General features: G+C 39.9%; 1 protein-coding gene across 1 annotated transcript in view; it reads right to left on the reverse strand.

Moving 5' to 3' along the window:
• Nucleotides 1–18,006, reverse strand: part of LOC148337336 (CUB and sushi domain-containing protein 1-like) — a 377,282-nt gene that overhangs the window by 324,015 nt on the left and 35,261 nt on the right. The window contains exons 2-3 of the mRNA XM_088296642.1: nt 10,433–10,640; nt 10,118–10,315 (exon numbers count right to left, since the gene is read on the reverse strand). Coding sequence (XP_088152768.1) covers nt 10,118–10,253 — 136 coding nt within the window. The 5' untranslated portion in view covers nt 10,254–10,315; nt 10,433–10,640. The remainder of the gene's footprint in view (nt 1–10,117; nt 10,316–10,432; nt 10,641–18,006) is intronic.

An 18,006-nucleotide genomic window follows, 5' to 3' on the forward strand; every position in this document is an offset into this window, starting at 1 on the left:
CAGTGTCCTGTGTGATTTTAAGACTGCTAGCGACCATTAACAATCACTACAAATGGATAAAGGATGAACGACGCTTTTAGGAACGATTGCCTGTGGCTTATACGTTTATATGGAGATGTGCAGTACTCACAGTTACACACGTTCAGTTCACAAACAACACAACTGCAAATGAATGCAGACATGCATTAAAATGATCATAAAAAAAACTCGAACAATAAACACTTGATCTACGCTCGTGCATACAGAGTGCTGAAAGCGTTCATGAGGAAAAAAGTACGTCATGTGGATGGGCAGGTGAGTACATTTTCTGGAAAACAATTAGCGATTCAATGAACTCCTTTTTTGACATCATTTTGACTTCCTCTCGCTGGCATTTTTCTTTAACCAGCGAACTAGTTGAGATCAAATCAACAGCTCCTCTGTTAGTTGTAACTAGGTACTGCACTCCATTTTGCCTCAAGGGCTTTAGGACATGATTAGCCTAAAGGGCATCTTCCGCCTCCATTGTTGCTCTCAGCATGTTTGTGCACACAAACAGCAGAGAAATACACAACCACGTCCTCTACATGGACTTGTGTATGAAGATTTTTGTAAACAAACAGACAATACGTGTAAACAAATTCCAACATGTAGCATAACATGAATACGGCACAAAGCTTGCACGGCTACATCTTGCATGGATGCACCCGGAGCAGAAGATGTGTGTAAAGCTCACGCATGGTCGTTTACGCGCACAAAAGAGCATTCAAGCATCAAACAATCCTGTAACTATTCCCTTCCAAAACATACACGCAGATCTAACCCTGACCTCAAGCACTTTGGCTTTGAAGATCGAGGCAAACGCTGACACTTGCAGAATGCCTGTCCTTTAAATGATGCATCTGTCAAAGTTTCACCTTTTTTTTTTCTTTCATACACAGAACACTTAACAACACACTTTGCAGTCCAGTGAAGCAGACAACGTGACGGACAACTGCATTAAAATACTGCACAATCCTGATAATTGGGTTGGAAATTAAAAAAAATAAATAAATAATAATTAAAAGTGGGCCAATGGACCGTAGGGGACAGCGTGGCACTAAAAGATGGGAGGTGCTCGTCAACGACCCCCCTGAGATAGAGATGCTCAGGAATAATAGAAATCTTCTACGAACCTGGAGTGTAATAATTATTGTCGCTCCATGTATTTCCGTCTGCATGTTTCACCGTCTCGCTTTCTCCCTAAAATCACATTAATGGATGAAAGTAGCTTCTGCCGCTGCTGACTCATTGCTTTGAAATGGAAATGTAACTTATTGCCTCCATATGTGAAGTGTAGACACGTACACGCGCACGCGCACACACACACACACACAAATAGCGTAGGTGTGCTGAAAGAGTGCCTCACTCCCACACACACACACACACACGATGCCCTTAAACCATGGGACTAAGTGCGGGAAAAGCTAAAATAACACTAATGTGACATTAACAGACACATTAGCTTGCTTAATGTTAGCCCGCGAGCCAGCCATTACCCTGCAGCTTACACAAAATGCCACACTAACAAAGAGGCGAAGCAAGACGGCAAAAGCAGCAAAAGAGCCTTCAGCCGCACTCAGCGCTCACATTCAAAGCCGCAAGGTGATACCGTTGGATGTAAAAATCACATGCAAAATGGATCTAAAGCGTCTTTTGGCAAAGCACCGATTCCCTATCACGACCTAGCAGCTGACCCCGCGCGCTAATCACTTGATCAGTAACTACCAAATTACTTCTAGCGGTGTTATTTTGGGTAGCAGGCCCCCGGGGGACAAGTCGCAGCGGTGGACGGCAATACATTGATAAGGGTATCTTTTCAAATGTCTGACCTCATTGACAGTTCGGGCTCTCATTTGCGTGCAAATTACGGTACTTAGCACCTTTACACATCATGAAGCGGATACGCCAATGACTGCAGCCGATAAGATATCCATATGTTCTCGGAAAGTCTTACAAGTGTGCAGCAGGGAAATGAACAGCTGGTTTGAACAGACATACAAGTTTTCTTTGCGGATCCTCGGAATTATCTTCTTCAAGAATGTTTCTGCCGATCGTGTGTTCTCTATGTGTCAATAGATGTTGACTTGGAAATATTCTGGTTTGATGATTTGTAGATCTTTTTTTTTTTTTTTCCATTCCTACCCTTATATGTGGATGGGAATTGCATAGTAAATCACAATAAATGACACCACAGTGTTCTGCGCTAAGAGTATCACGATACAGCTACTATATTATACGGTGATGCCTTGAGATTACAGGCACTTAAGACTTCATTTAAAAGCTTTTCAAGATACAAGGCGTCAATCTGATGATTTATGTGCTTTAGACTTGAGAGCCCAAACTCGCAAGACAATGGCTGCATGGTGGCGGGTGACTCATCTCACTTCATAACAAGGAGCAGTTAGGCTGATGCAATTAGTAAATACTCTTCAAAAAAAAAAAACAAATCTCCACTCTCGGTTGAAGGTTACTGTCAAACAAATTATAGGAAAAAAGTGAACTACATTTTGTGTGTTTTTAACGACCACATGGATTGCATTTATTACACAAACGGTGAAGCAGGTGACACATGCAGACAATATAGCAATACTCATAGACATCATTTTTAGCCTCTGTGATGAAAACTAATATCAGTGCCGTACTGATAAGGTAATAGAGGAGAGATAATGGCAGCATAATGTCAATTGTAGTAAAAAAATATCTATATTTTCAATTTTTTTAGATTGGTTTAAATTATGTCATTACTGTATGTTTTTATAGATAAATATATAATATTATTTAGTGCCAATTTCCTGTTTGACAATACAAGACAAACAATTTGTGGCCCACAACCAGAGTCTGAGTGCCCCCCCCCCCTTTTTTTTTTAACAATCCCACAAAAATTCATAAACATTCAATATACTATATGGAATGAGTTCAATAAAGAACTGGGGGACATAAAATTAAAAAAAAAAAAAACTGAGATTGAATCCGATATCTTGGCAATTAATTCCAAAGGCAGTGAGCTCGACAGACAGACAGACGGGCGCGCATTAGATTTGGTCCATCATAAACAACGCAATTACATCGTTATTTAGAAGCATGTGTCTTAATTAAATGTATGACTCAATGCAGCTGCATAATTTATGGCTGAGTGTATAACTCCAAACAAACACAATTGATTAATTGCCTCGTCAAATTCAGACATTTCCGGGAGACAAAATAATTACTCACTAGATTTCAATTTGGAATGCAAAATAGTGAAATGTGTAAGTTTTGCTAACCTTGACAGGTCACTCTTTCAACTCTTGACGCTGCCGCCCGTTCATTTTAATTTGTAGGACTGGCAAGCTTCGGACAAGTTTGAGGCCATTTCAACACATCACTCGCGAGCAATGTGGCTGCAGAGCACAAACGCAGACGAGCAGCTAGTTAAAAACTCAATTAATTAATTAATTAAAAGCCGCTCTTTTTACCAATTAGCTGAAAATTACATAATTGGCCCTGATTTCTGATCGTGTGACATGAGCACGACAACTCGACTGACACACAGCAAAAATATTATTATTATTATTATTAAACAGGCTGGTGACTTCTTGTTGAGCAACAAGTGCACACATAACTTAAAAGTGCAATCAATTTTTCCAGCAAAAATACAAAGTGTCATTTCTTCATATCAGAATTTATTACAGCCATCAACGCTCGCCGTGGAAATGATGGCACATGCTTTATTAGAATTGGTAAAATACACCATAGCTGTTGATGTTCTGGAGCAATTTGTCAAATTGAATTTGGATATTAGTTTTCATGGCTATCTTGTAGCCACACGGAGCAATCTTTCATTACGAACGGCAGTCGAGAGGTTCATTTCATGCTTATTTTTAGAGCTGGCTGAGTAATCCTGTGTTATGAAATAACCCTCCGCTCCCACCACAGAGAGGCGTCTGCACCAATCGCGACAGAGAAACAAACTGCAGAGTCAAAGAAGCAACATTAAAAGCTTGCCACCAGCCAATTACAACAACTTTCGGGGTCTTGATGTGTGCTGGATCATTTTCGGCTCGCCAGATTGACGTTTGGGCTCACTTTTTGCTGGAGGTAGGCAGACATTGCTTTGAGGCAAAACAATCAGATAGTCAACTTGGTACGAGCTGTTGAATTTGAGTGAGTATCAATTAGTCGATTGATTAATGGTTTCGTAAGGTTCTGGTTGATTGGAATTTATCAATCACATCTTGGAGCGTCAAAACTTTGACACCTGAGCATACACAAGATTCCGGAAGCGCCCATGTTGGTGATTCTAAATTTCGGAATGGCGCAGTTCATGGAGTGTTCAACTCAAGCCATGTGGGGAGTCGGCGTCGCTCACGGCACGTTTCTCAGTCGTATATCTTTAAATAATTGAAACGCCCTTTCCCAGTCTTGTTTTTTTTGTTGTTTTGTAAGATGAGGTGTCAGAAAAGCAAACAAGATTAGTGTCAAAGTCACAAGATTCTTTTCACAAAAGGCTCATTTTCTCCGCATTTGGGTAAAAAAAAAAATAATCTTTTTTTTATCATATTAAATATATCCTAAAATGTTGCGGTAATCTGATATCCAATTGTTTGATTTGAGTTGACAGTCACAAAGCAGAATCTGCAGGCTGTCATGCGGCATTGACTGCAAACATTAAACAACATTTGTAGCTTGGCATCAATATCAACAGATGTGATATGCCCGCTTGCCGAGGCTTCAGGCCACCGCCACGTATTTCCCGACAAATCGGAGGTATAAATTCAGGATGGACAGCGTTATGATGTCATTATTTAATTCCAGACATTACTAGCAGAGCAGCACAAGATGGGAAAAGTCGTTTGTGATTAATCGTGTCTGCTGAGGAATACATTTTCATTTTTTCCTTCGCTTTGTCTGCGGCTCCGTCCCAATCTCTCTTGCAAACATTCTCGTTCTCGCTGCCTTTGTCTTCACACTCTCGCCTCCCTTCTACCATCTCGTCCTACGTTATAATCTACTGTATGTAGGCCAAGGCTCTTTTAAAACTTCTGTCAAAGCGCTCTCTCATTTGAAAGCCGGCATGAAGCAGCAATATGTCTGCGAGAGCCATTCGTCATTGCGTGCTCAAAGTCTCCCATAGAATAATTGCAACGTTACTCGCCACATTTTATGAAGTATAAGAACAAAAGTAGGGTGACACAACAAGTGTAAGGCTGAACATCTCAACTCCTCCTGAATCTTAATTTTTCATCTTCCAGAGACATTTTCGAAAATGTAATGTATTCAACTTTGGCAGACCAGTGAAATTTACTGACTGAACCGATGACGGAAGCGCGATTAAAATAACATGACGGGTACCCGAGCCGCTGACCAATGAACAACTAACCGGCAAAATTTTGTTAATAGCCCACCTCTGATAATATATAAATTATGATTGTATTCCGTGGTGTGGATGTCCATTATATTTGCAATAAATTAAGTAATTCTTTAGTGTACCACTAGAGGGAGCCACCATACCATTCTTTAAGAATCACAGTGCTTGTGTGAGTGTGCACGCAATTTAGCGCCTGCTATTCGGGATCTTAGGAAAGCATGCCCGTAGATCAGGGATCAGCAATCTTTTTGAAACGCAGAGCTACTCCCACCGATTAATGCAAAGGGTTATCGATTTTTATACACACTCATATTAATACACATTAATACATGTGTAATAATAATAATAATATACATATGCTATTATTACATGTCATCATTAATAATTGATGACATTTGTTTACATAAAGGCACTGATCATCTTAATGATTTCTGAGATTTAAAAATCAAATATATAACATTTTATTTCTATAGATCTCTGTAAATCTTCACATCACATTCCTAGAAAATCACAATGTCCACTCGCTGGTAAGCTATTTTTAGAACAGGCTTACGGGCGACTCATGTGGTCCTTGGGGGCTACCTGGTGCCCGCGGGTACCGCGTTGGTGACCGCCAACAGAGAGTATTTTAATTGCAGTGCAAGTGGAAAACAGAAAAGCCAAGTGTGTTTATTCTTGTGAGAAGGATGCTCAAGTACCACACAATCACTCACTCAAAGAAATGACACACTCTTACGTGCCCATGAACACGCGAGGTCTAACTTGTTGTTCATCCACAACTACCTCATTGTTGGATTTGTCGGCTTTCAACAACTATACAGAAAACGCTTCGGGAACGTCTCAAGCGTGTGTGAGTCATACTGAAGGTAAAGTCACGGGCGATGACGTGAGTTGCTGAGCTGCATCAAAAGGGGGAGTTTATAATTGAAATAGGGCTTAAAATTGTTGGGCAGAATCAAACAATGAGTAACGCAAATGTAATTCCGAGAAAACCCGTGCAAAAGTTGAGATTTTATTCATGAATCTAAAAATAATGTCGTGCTGTATACGATATTATGGCCTTCACACTCCGGCACAGTAAAAATTATTTTGCTGGAAGAACAATGGACTATCAATTAAATAAAAGTCGTTTGATACATTCATCTGGATTTTTATGCTTGTATTGTGGATTGGTTTTATCTATTTTGTCTCCTCATATTTATGTATTTGTTTGTTCGTTTGTTTACTGCTCTACTGTTACAATACAATTTGATGTCGTTTCTTTTATGTCTTCGACTGAACTTTGGGCTGCAAAAAGTGACAAGAAAGGTGCCGTGCAAACACAGCTACATAAATCAGGAGTTTACAAGAACTGTAGCAATAAATCAAAGTTAAGATAAGATTAGTATCTCGATTTGTGACTCATTTCTAAAATGTACTAATTGTTTCGCCATGTGTGAAATTAGTATGCCAGTGGAGTTGCACGCAGGGGACGGACATTGACTCAGTGCGCGTTTGAAGTACTGTTGATTGATATGGAAAGAAATTTTACCGTTTTTACAGTTTAATCAAATTTTAAAAAAATATTTTTTTCTACGGCACTTGACTCAGCAGAAATTCAGTGTGTGTGGTGTTTACCGTTTTTATGTTATTAATTGATTTTTTTTAACAAGCTTTGTTATCGTATGACTAATTTTTACTCCATGCTAGGGTTATTATAGTTTGGGAATTTTCAATTATGGTTAGCTTTGATTTCATTTTTAGTTTTGTTTTTTTTAAATTGAGTTAGTTTTAATTAGTTTTCAGGGCGACTTCTGTAGTTTTTATTAGTTTTTTTTTCAAAAACATTTAGTTTTAGTATTAGATTTAGTTTTTTTTTTTTTTTTTTTTTTAATTATGATTTACTTTTGTGCAACATTAGAAAATTACCATGGTAAAGTATTGTGGGGTAAAAATTCAACAGAAATATTTTAAAACATTTTGATAATTTTAACTAGAAAAAGTGCAGTGCATAATTCCACTTCTTAAGTAGGATGGATGTATGCACCCTAATTGACTGCGTTGTTTGCCAAGTTGCCAACTTCTAAGGATGGCCGAGTGGTCTAAGGCGCCGCGTTCAGGACCCAGTCTCCCCAGGAGGCCTGGGTTCGAATCTCGAATTTCCCCATTGTGGGACTAATAAAGGCAATATTATGCAATATTATAAAGTGGCTTTGTGGCTTGAATTAATGTTGGTAAGTATTATACCCAGTTGTACAGTATACAATTTTTTTTTAATTATATATTATTATTATTATTATATATATTATATTATTTTTATATTTTTTTTATTTATTTTTTCATAAGGAAAGCACATTTTGCCTAGCGTTGAGCTTCGGGCTGCTTATTAGGATGCTACCATTAGTAAGGCGGATACATATGGATTTAGTGCTCATGTAGACCAACTTGTCAGGATCACAACCACTGATGAAAAGCTCATTACCAGTATAATTATGTATAATTATATAATAATAGCATATGAATTATCCTAATCTATTTTGACATTTGATCATTTCTTATCCCAGCATTTTAATGTCACCAAGATTGTTAAACTTTCTTGACTTTTCATACCATTTTAAATGACATTTCCAGACAATCAATAATTAGTTGCGTCTTTGAATTTAAAGTGCATCATCCACATTTAAAGGTGGCAACCATCTGGGGTTTGCGGACACACAAAATAAATTATTGCCATCGCCCTTCTGTCTTTCCAGATGTCTGTTTGCCCTTTAATTTCCTTTAAGTCCATCTCTGGGTGTGTGACTCTTAAATAAGTAAATGTATCTGTTGATCTGCTGCAGAATAGCCCAATAGGTTGACTTGACATGTTTTTTGTCGTGTTGTTTAGGTTACAATATAGAACAGTATCTAATCAGCTCATTGTGAGGCTTTGCAATGTTGGGGAAAAGCTGCTGAACAGTGAGGGCAAATATGTGCATAAACGTGTCTGCACAGATTGCCGATGAATCACAGATGAACGGATGGCACAAGTTGCTTCATTCCTAAACCGCTTAAACGAATCGACAGCGTGATTGTCAATATGCCCGCTTCTTATATGCAGTGATGTAGTGTGGGTCAGCAAGTCAAGCATTAGCGCCCTCTAGAATGGTGGACCAGTAGCACTCCATTAGTCCATTAGCGTAGTGCTGAGCCACGGTAATTGCTGCTTCACATGCAGCCGAAACAAGGTCAGCATATGGAACAAACAGTGGTAGGCATTCGTTCTATGAAATTTTATTTATTTATTCCCAGCCATCTAATTATCCTTATTTTCAATTGTCTCTTGGCTTAAACGATGTTGGATTATTATTTTATTTTTTTTTTCGTCCAGATGGTCCGATTTCAGTCCGTGCGTGTTGCCATGTCAAATGAATTCCCCCGGGGCCTTCAAAATCCGTCGTTCTGGCCTATGTAACCTCTACAATATTAGCATTACTTTAATCAATCCGATTTCAAATTCATCCTCATACGGCCGGGGTGCTGGCCTGCAATGATGTCAGCATTTTTTTCCTTCATCTGAGTGGTTGGTCAGGGCAAATGCTGTTGCAGACAACTTTGACTAACAAAATATTATATGTGTCTAGTGATCCCAAAACAAGACTGTGCATTTAATAATCAGCATCTGGTGGGTCTGATGTATTCCATTTTTAATGTTTTTGTCATATTATATATCCAGATGTATGATGTGCACAGATGCATGCTGATATGTTTCGGTTTTGTATCATATTGATGATTAGCATAACAGCAATGTGATCGTGGAGGTATTAAGAGGTGGATTATAATTGAGTAAAAACGACCCACTGAAGGCAAGGTGACCAAATGAAGCCTGCCGGTGGAAACAAGCCATTCAGTTTGTAGTATCACTCTGAGAAGGATAAGGGATAATACTTCGACTGCTCTTATTTTTTCCTCCCAAAATTGGAAACCAACGTTCACGTATGCACAGTTAGTCCATTAAAACCATTTCACTTCCCAATAGCATTTATATAAAATGTAGTTAAAAATAACACATGGGCTAACTCACTACACAGATGCAAAAAAAAAAGCGGCACCCTTTTGTGACAGGTTGGTGCATGCGTGTGAGAGAGGCTGACAGTGACGGGCATGAAGCAGGCGAGGCACAGGACAGAGAAGCCATTGACGAAAACAAGTCAGCTCCCTGCACCAAAAGGAGAATGTTAACACTTTCCTCCCACTAAGCTGCATCCGTGTTGGTCACCAACTTCCCACCAGCGCGACAAGCGAGCAGCATCAGCACTGCGGGCCCGCCGACACGGAGCATCCATCCCTCCTCGGGGAATCTCCGCAGCAACAGAGAAAAACTCCAGGCACATGAGAACCAACTTCCCCTGCGTGTGGAAGTTTGAGTGTTGTATGTGATTTGAACGGCAGTCAGGCCACCCACCCCCCCTTCGCTCACCCACCGCACCCCCCACAGTTGAGGTGCACATTTGGGGTGACGGCACAGAGTGAGGGCTGAAGTCTTCAATGATTCATTTTTGAACTACTTTGGTGCAATTAAGGAGAATGTGACTTCAAAGTTGAGCACTCCAAACACACACACACACACACACACACATTTCTAAGCGTGCACATCGGTTTTTTTGGGGGGGTTGGGGGACTCGCGATGCAGAACACGCACGCACACAAGTTAGGCATGGCACGATCTGGCGCTCACTCGCACCGTCCGATTATTTAAGCGCTCAGACACACGCAGACTTAAGAACTCACCCCCAGAGGAGGAGAAATCCCCGATGAGGAGCCCCGTCAGGAGGAGAAGTGAGAGGTCGCGTCTTAGTCGGGCCATTTTCCTCACGATCAGCCTCGTCCGCTTCGTCCCCATCATCGGCATCTCCAAATCCGTCATGTTGCTGTTAAATAAATCCAAGCTGGCTGCGAGCCTTCCCCCCACCTCGCCGCTCTGCTTGGCTGAAGGGAGCGGAGGGGGGTAAAAGATGACAGCCGCCCCCCCTCCTCCTTTTCGTCTTGCGTTGTTATATCTTTTCAAAAAGCTAAACAAAACACCAAACAAAAAAATAGCGCTACCCGAGGATCAATCGCGGCTATTCCAGGCGCACATGTCCATGTCGGATGAGCGGCGTCGGGCTGGCGGAGGCAGCGTGCAGCTGGTGTGAGATGTCATAGCAGAGGAGGCGGAGGGATGGAGCGGCTCAGTGAAGGTGAGGAGAGGAGAGGAGAACGGAGGCGAGATATGATGCGCGCTAGGTCCTCACAGCACACTGAGCAGCAACAACTGAGAGGCAGGAAAGAGAGGGAGAGTGAGAGAGCGAGAGGGCGGAAGGGAGGGAGGAGGAGGAGGAGGAGAGAGACCTTTAACATGGATGGATTTGAACAAAATCACACTTCATGCTATGGAGGTGTCAGAAAACTTCTATGACTGACGTCACGAAAACTATATTTCAAACCCAAATGACAAAATTCAAGTTTTCGCTTCCAATGTGGGTCAGCATGTCTGCAACGAGACCCCTGCGGCATTTTGGTTCAGTGAGCAAGAAAAGGCTAGCGGTTGTGGCAGCTCATGGCTGCTCACAATGCTCTGAGCACCTGACAGTTCCCGGTCAAAAAGAACATAGTCATGCTTCGGCAAACTCCCTGCCGGGGACGTGCCCGGGGCAAATGATGGTTTCAATTCCCACTAAAAATTTCAAGTCGATGAGGTATAGGGGGAATTGTGAACATTCGTTTTTCAAACATAAATGCATTTTTATTCATCCACGATCAACTGGTGGCGTTTTTACACTGGCAGTGACCACCCAACATGGAGATAAAACCCATCCCGCCGGCTCGGGAGCGCTGTGCTAAATCTCAGGGCCACCGGCCCGCTTTGTAACCATATTAGAAAGTACATGAAGTGAGCTTTTACAACCAACTGCCATTCGTTATGCATAACCCAAAATATTTTTGTATCCATTGGTCAGACCTTTCTTTGAAGTATATGCCCCCTCTATAGTACATCGACGTCGACCAGGGGGTTGGCCCCACCCCCAGTACGCTCCTGCTCCCTGCTCAGGTATTATTTATTTTCCTCTTTTCCAAGCTCATCAAGGGGATCTCTGGTAGAGACATGGATGACATCAAGATGACTCTGACAACAGAGCGACGAAAGGGGAGTCCAGAAGTGAATAAAGGTGAGGCAAAGAAGCCTGTGAAAATTTGTCAGACTTACTTCCACTTTAGTTACCAACTTTGACTAAAGAACAGGTCAAATTGACCAGATAAACTACCAGATAAAATATTTTGTATCTAAAACAACCACATGGCTTTCCCTTTTAAGCCTGCCATAAATGCCATAGATGGACTAACGAAGAGCATTTTTTTTGTCGAGCAACGGGTAATTGAACACAAATTATGGCGCATAACGTCCAGATTCTTTATAATACTGCGGGTTACTGGGGACAATACATTTTCATATGTTTGTATTATACTGAATTAAAGCAAAAAAATGTGGCAAAGGGTGTTTTTAATTATTACGTTTTTATAAAGAACAATATTTTATAGAGTGCAGTTTTAATTATTAAACATTACAAATGTTGCTTTTTAGACATGTCGGAAGGGGCTTTGGGAAAAGATGATTTGCCGTATGATTGTTTTGAGTTATGAGCATGATCATGGCCAAAATTAAAATTGTATCTCAAGACTTTATCTCACTTTCTCTCTTTTTTTTTTTTTTTTTAGTTTCAGACAATGAAGAAACCACACGCCCAGGAAGCTCCAAAACCAACTGAAAATGATTTAATATGCATGCCAAGCCAGTGACTGGTGACTGCTTGTCTTTCCTCACCTTGAACTTCATCACTCACAACGGTAATTTAGCTGGGATCGGCTCCAGCCCGCACGTTACCCCAATGCTGATAAGCGGCATAGAAAACGGGCGGATGGATGGATATGCGCGTTTGACACCTGAAGTCGGTTTCGTTTGACTCTTGTTAAGGACAGTACACGTCCCTGGCACCAAAATGGACGAGGTGGGTCCAGTCACGGCACAACAGCATTGATTGTGCGACTCGTGTCGTATACACAACACAACGGTTAGTATCAGGATTTATTCATGATGTATGAAGGATTCTGTAAAGCAGACCGGTAAGAAATCTCATGATATGAATTCCATACATACGTCCTCATACATACTCATTTGCCTTTATTTTAGCCTATAAAACCTAAATATTTATGTAGAATTCATTTTATATTGTTTATTATAATACATTAATACAATTTATTTCTTGCCTTTGTTGAAAAAAATGCAAAGAGAACCTTGAAAAAAAGAATTGCATATTAAATCTCAATATTAAATTAAATTCGAAAATATATGTCACAGATAATTTATTTCTTTTAAATTATTTATCCCTAACGTTTATTGACACATTTTGACTCGGACATGAAGAGACAACGGAAAATCTCATTATGTTAAAAAGTCAAAATAACCATAATAATACAATACTATTCAATATTATTTATGTTGATGCTGGCTGTGATAGCCAGAATTTACACTTTGTTAGAGAAGTAGCTACAAACTCATCAACAACACAAGAGCACGATGGTGAGCCATTTTTTTGGTTCTGTCATAGTCACGCAGGCCAACACAACAATTAACACCCAAGAGTTTGGCCTCCATTTTCAGAGGAAGACAACAGTGGGAATTCTTTGGGGGCTTTAAAAAGCATCTCCCGGTATTTATAATATAGATAATTTAATAACGTGGAAACCTGCGGCTATTCCTCCAAAGTAGCGAATGCATGTACAAATCCATTTTTATGGCAACATTTAGCCATTGTGGCTTTTAATCAGGTGTGTTTTGTAGTCTGGAAATTACAGTAAGTGGACGTGAATAGGAAATTAGCCAGTTAATGAGCTTTAAATCATGTTTAGGGATTTGAAACCTTTGCAGTTAGTCACTCGCCACACACGGACTTTTTTTATTTTTTTATTTTTTTTATTTTTTTTTTTATTTTATTTATTTATTTATTTATTTATTTTAAACCGGTAGAACTTTTAAAGGATGCTGAACGGACAGGGACGCAGGACGATTAATTTATTAATAAGGACATAAGGACAATGACGGAATATATACAGTAAATGAAATACACAGTACTTGTAGTAAATACTTGTCAGACCAATCAAGTGAAATTGGAACTTTTCCGAGCCGCACACGACACATTATACGACACACTAATGCGCTGTGGCACAGTGGTTGAAAATCACTGATGCAAACTAATGCAGTCCAGAGGGCTTTACGTTGGACGGAAAATGCAACTTATGAACCTTTTCCTGAGCCCAAAATGCGAACAAAAAAAAAAAAAAAAATCTAATTTCCAAGCAAATTTTCTCATAGGAAATAATGTACAATGACAAAGTTTTTTAATTCAGGCCCAAACTGTTGCCATCATAACATCTTTTGATATGATCGGAAATGTTACAAATAACAGAAAATAAGAAGTGAGCACTTAAATAAAAAAATAAAGTAAATCGAGGAACCACAGCAATATCATTTGTATTTACATACGCATTTACTGATTAATGTTTAAATTATTAGTGCATCCAATTGCTTGAAGAGCAAAAGAAAAGTATTTTAAATGATGGAAAGAAAGCAGATAAGCCAAGTACAGGGCGACGAGGGAAATTGTGAAATAATAGTGTCTGGATTGTAGCATAGCTGCAAGTAACCTGTGAAGAAAGGGAGGAAGACGTATACAAAGAGACAGCGTGGAAAGAAGAACATGGAGAAAACATGACAGGAGAGAGTGGGGAGAGGGATAAAAGGAAAGGTGACTCCCATAGGAAGGAAGAGTGGAAGACGGATGCCAGGGGGCCTTCAGGAAGGAAGGGAGTGATGATAAAGACAAATGGAGTGAACAGAACTGAAAGATTTGGTAGACTTTTGATGTGTAAGAGTTCTGTCCAAAATATTCCTTTAGCATGATACTGACACTGAAAAATAAATATTTTGATGCAATTTAATGTGTCGTGATGGTGAAGTTTATAATCTAACAACCTTCAACTCAAGATTGTTGGGGGTGATGGCATTTTGTTAAAATGAACTAATACATTTGAAGATAAGAACTTCCGGATTCTTCCTACCCCTTTTGAACATGAAATATTTTGTATGACGATTGGTCAATTTAGCTTTTGTCGTTAACATGTCATACTTTTTTTTTTGTTTATCCCAATCTTTCTTTAAATGTTAATAAATTATTTTTCTACGCATTGGGTCACCATCTTCACTTTCTACACTGTAGTATCTGTGACTAGGGAGGAGTACCGATCCCCAGTATTAACTGGTATTGGTGATGAATTTTTAAAAACTGGAATTTTGATAAGCTCCGACCTTGACAGCTCTAATAACCAAACTTCATCACCATTATTTTGCACCTTCTAACTCGCTGATCTCGTTTTAACTAGCAATAAAATTTATATACTGTATTCATCTATCCCATTCCCCACTTTGAATACCTGAGCTTTTGAGTGATGCGGAAGTCAATTAAATATTGTGTAGATTTGGCCGTTGTTGGCTCAGGATGGTCGCGCACTGTTATGTGGCTAACCATTAGCCGATCTGTGTTTTAAGTGACTCACTTTGTCGTTTGTTCAATAAAGTGATCGGAGGTGCACCGGCGGCTGTGTCCATCCTTGACCACTCTTCATTCGGTCTAGCGATGTAGGCTACATTAAATGAGCTACCGATTTTTAATTCTGAATTCTTCATTTCTTTTTAGCTACTGGCTTTTACATAAAAAAATAACTATTTATTGACAGGCAAAACTGTAGATGGAAGTCTGTAAGATAAATTGATATATTTCTGAGTGTCAAAAGTGAGCATTATCATATTTATGAAGTCAAAATTTGGATACTCCAGTATTAGTTGTGCCATCTGCCAAACTACCGAATTCAGTATTGAGGCTGGTCAGAAAGAAGGAGAAATGTAGAAATCCTGTGAAAGCATTATGAATCCAAGAGAAAGCGAGGGTAAAGAAGACCAGATAAAATCGAATTCATTCGAACATTTCATGATTTGATTTGAGGTTACGCGAAGCTCTGTATCATCGTCACCCTCCAGTTACCACAAAAGATGTCCGCGAGGGGTCTTCATGAAATGCATTCACACCCCAACTGGAGTCATGAGCCAGTTATTGATCCGTGATTCCCAGTGGCATGTGCAGAGGATCGCGCTAACGAGATTACAAATGCTGCAAACACGACGTGGAGACTTATTAGGCCACTGAGCTGCAGCAGCGGCAAATGCAAATTGCATGTCATCCCAAAGTGCTCTGTTACAATGTTTCACACCGACCGCAATATTCTCACCCCAAAATAAAAAAGAAATAAGTGGGTGGGGGGGGGGCAGCTGCCAGTCTACACAGGTGCAAAGTATGACTTCCGATTTTTTTTCAAATTGCCCATTTTTAGAAATTAGAGTGTTCCATAAATGTAGGTCTACTCATCTAGAGCTGTACATTGATGACAGTGCGTTGCTTTTTATGTGATTAATGAAACAGATTCTGCCGCAACATGCAAAACAGAATCACAACTAATCCTCATTTATAGCTGCTGGCCTCTTAAACAGCCCGCTGGAGCCTGAGGACTTACTTTTCAAGCTTCGGGCCTACGCACTGCAGCATCTTGCCGTCTATTTTATTAATATTGTCTCATCACAGATTTGTTCCTAATCTGCCATCATGTTAATCCACACTGCATTTGTTCCACTTGGAAACACACCTTCTACTCTTATGAGGAGATAACCACCTCGACGTTGATATTACAGTTTACATGCCTGTGTGCGTGCGCGTGTGTGCGCGCGTGCGCGTGCGTGTCATTTCACACTGTGTTAATCTGAGTCATTCAAGCATCAAACTTGGTTGCTCGCTGTGCATCATGCTGGTTGAGTCATTTACAGTATATATATTTATAAAATCGTTTGTATTTCCACTGGTTGGAGGGTGTCCATGTAAAAGAAAACCAGAAAAAAAAAGGAGAGCGAGTCAAGAGGGATGATTCATATGGACAGATAGGTCGATAGAACGGTAGACAGACAGATGTTTTCTGAAGAGTCCGTCAATTGCTCAGTGTAGTAATGCTGCCATCCACTGGTGAAGATGGTCATTGCAAGGGAAAAGGGCGACACGCAGACAACACTAAATTGTTACGGGAAGTAAAGCACAGAGAAAAAAGATTGTATACCAAATTAACACGGACAAAACATCGTTTCCGATACGATACTTAGTTTCATAATTTTTTTCTTTACAGGTGGTCACAAAAAAAAAAATTGAAGTCAAAGCACCGTCAAGCATGACATCACGAGATCTCAATCAATACGATACAAGATGAAAAATTGAACGTGAGAATCAGCTCCCAAGCAGAAACTATAATAAAGGAATTACTTGTAAGTACACGTTTTTTTTTTTTTTTTTTACACTTCAAGGGGTGTTCATGTTACTTGTTACTATATTACAAGAGGCGAGTTACACACGAGACTGGTGGCCAGTCACTGGCAGGGCACATATACACAAACAACTGTTCACACTCACATTCACACCTGGGAAGACTGGTTCAAAAAGCCAATCGGAAGAGGTTGACCAACACCCTGAAACGGATTGTATAATACCTTCCAGGTTCCACTGTACAGTGACTACGTGTTTTTGTATTGTTATATTAGGTCTTACAGTAAGTGGCGGTGCCGGGCTCCTTTGCAGACAAATGGCCGCCTTACAGCAAAGAGGAGGACAAATGGTTTCTAGTGATTTGTTTGCGTCGACATTAACTGAAAGCAAAAACATTTTACCGGGAGGAAAGGCTGCAGAGCACTGCAGAGGTATTTGTTTTCTCTTTGACCTCATTATGCAAAGACTGAAAGTACACAGCGCTAAACTGTATGACTTTTTAATGAGAAAAAAGATTGGTGGCATTAATACCGCCGGATGAGACTTTTTCCATGAGCTTTGCCCTTTTTCGTTTCCCCCCCCCCAATTTGCATTTCCATTTTTCAAGCGACAATATTTTAGCCCATGAAATGCCGCAAAACTACAGCGCCTTTACCTGAATAATTTGTTAAAAATATGACAACCATACTGGACCAGTAGAAACACTAAAGAAGTATCAGCGCTGGAATATCACCATTTTGAATATATTTGTTTACAAAAATCCGGATGAATTGTTTGCATAAACACAACACTGCTCATCACCAAAAGAAAACCGAATCGACAGTGAAACATGTTGTGGTGGCAGCACACGGCTTTGGGTTTTTTTTGTTTTTTTTCAGATGGATCTGGAGCCTAGGGCAAGATGAAGGAAATTATGAACAGTTCAAAATATAAGTCAGCATCTCTAGGGTCTTACTAGAGTTAAATAATAATAATAATTTAAAAAAAAATTAAAAATATATTTTTTTTTAAATTGGCACCAGAATAAGCTCGACAAAAAGGCAGTGGCACTTCAAATTGTGGCAGCTATGAGTTGACCCCCTTTTAACAAGAGTTTGAACGTGAATGGTTAATTTTCAACACAACCACATCACCAGTTATGAGAGGGTGTGCACACTTCTTCACACCACATTATTTCCTTTGTTCGGTTTTACTTTTCCTCATGACAAATTGTGATGGAAAATGGAG

The sequence above is a fragment of the Idiotropiscis lumnitzeri genome, chromosome 5 (genome assembly GCF_059441095.1).
Source record: "Idiotropiscis lumnitzeri isolate Australia: NSW breed Sydney's pygmy pipehorse chromosome 5, RoL_Ilum_1.0, whole genome shotgun sequence".
Taxonomy (NCBI): Eukaryota; Metazoa; Chordata; class Actinopteri; order Syngnathiformes; family Syngnathidae; genus Idiotropiscis; species Idiotropiscis lumnitzeri.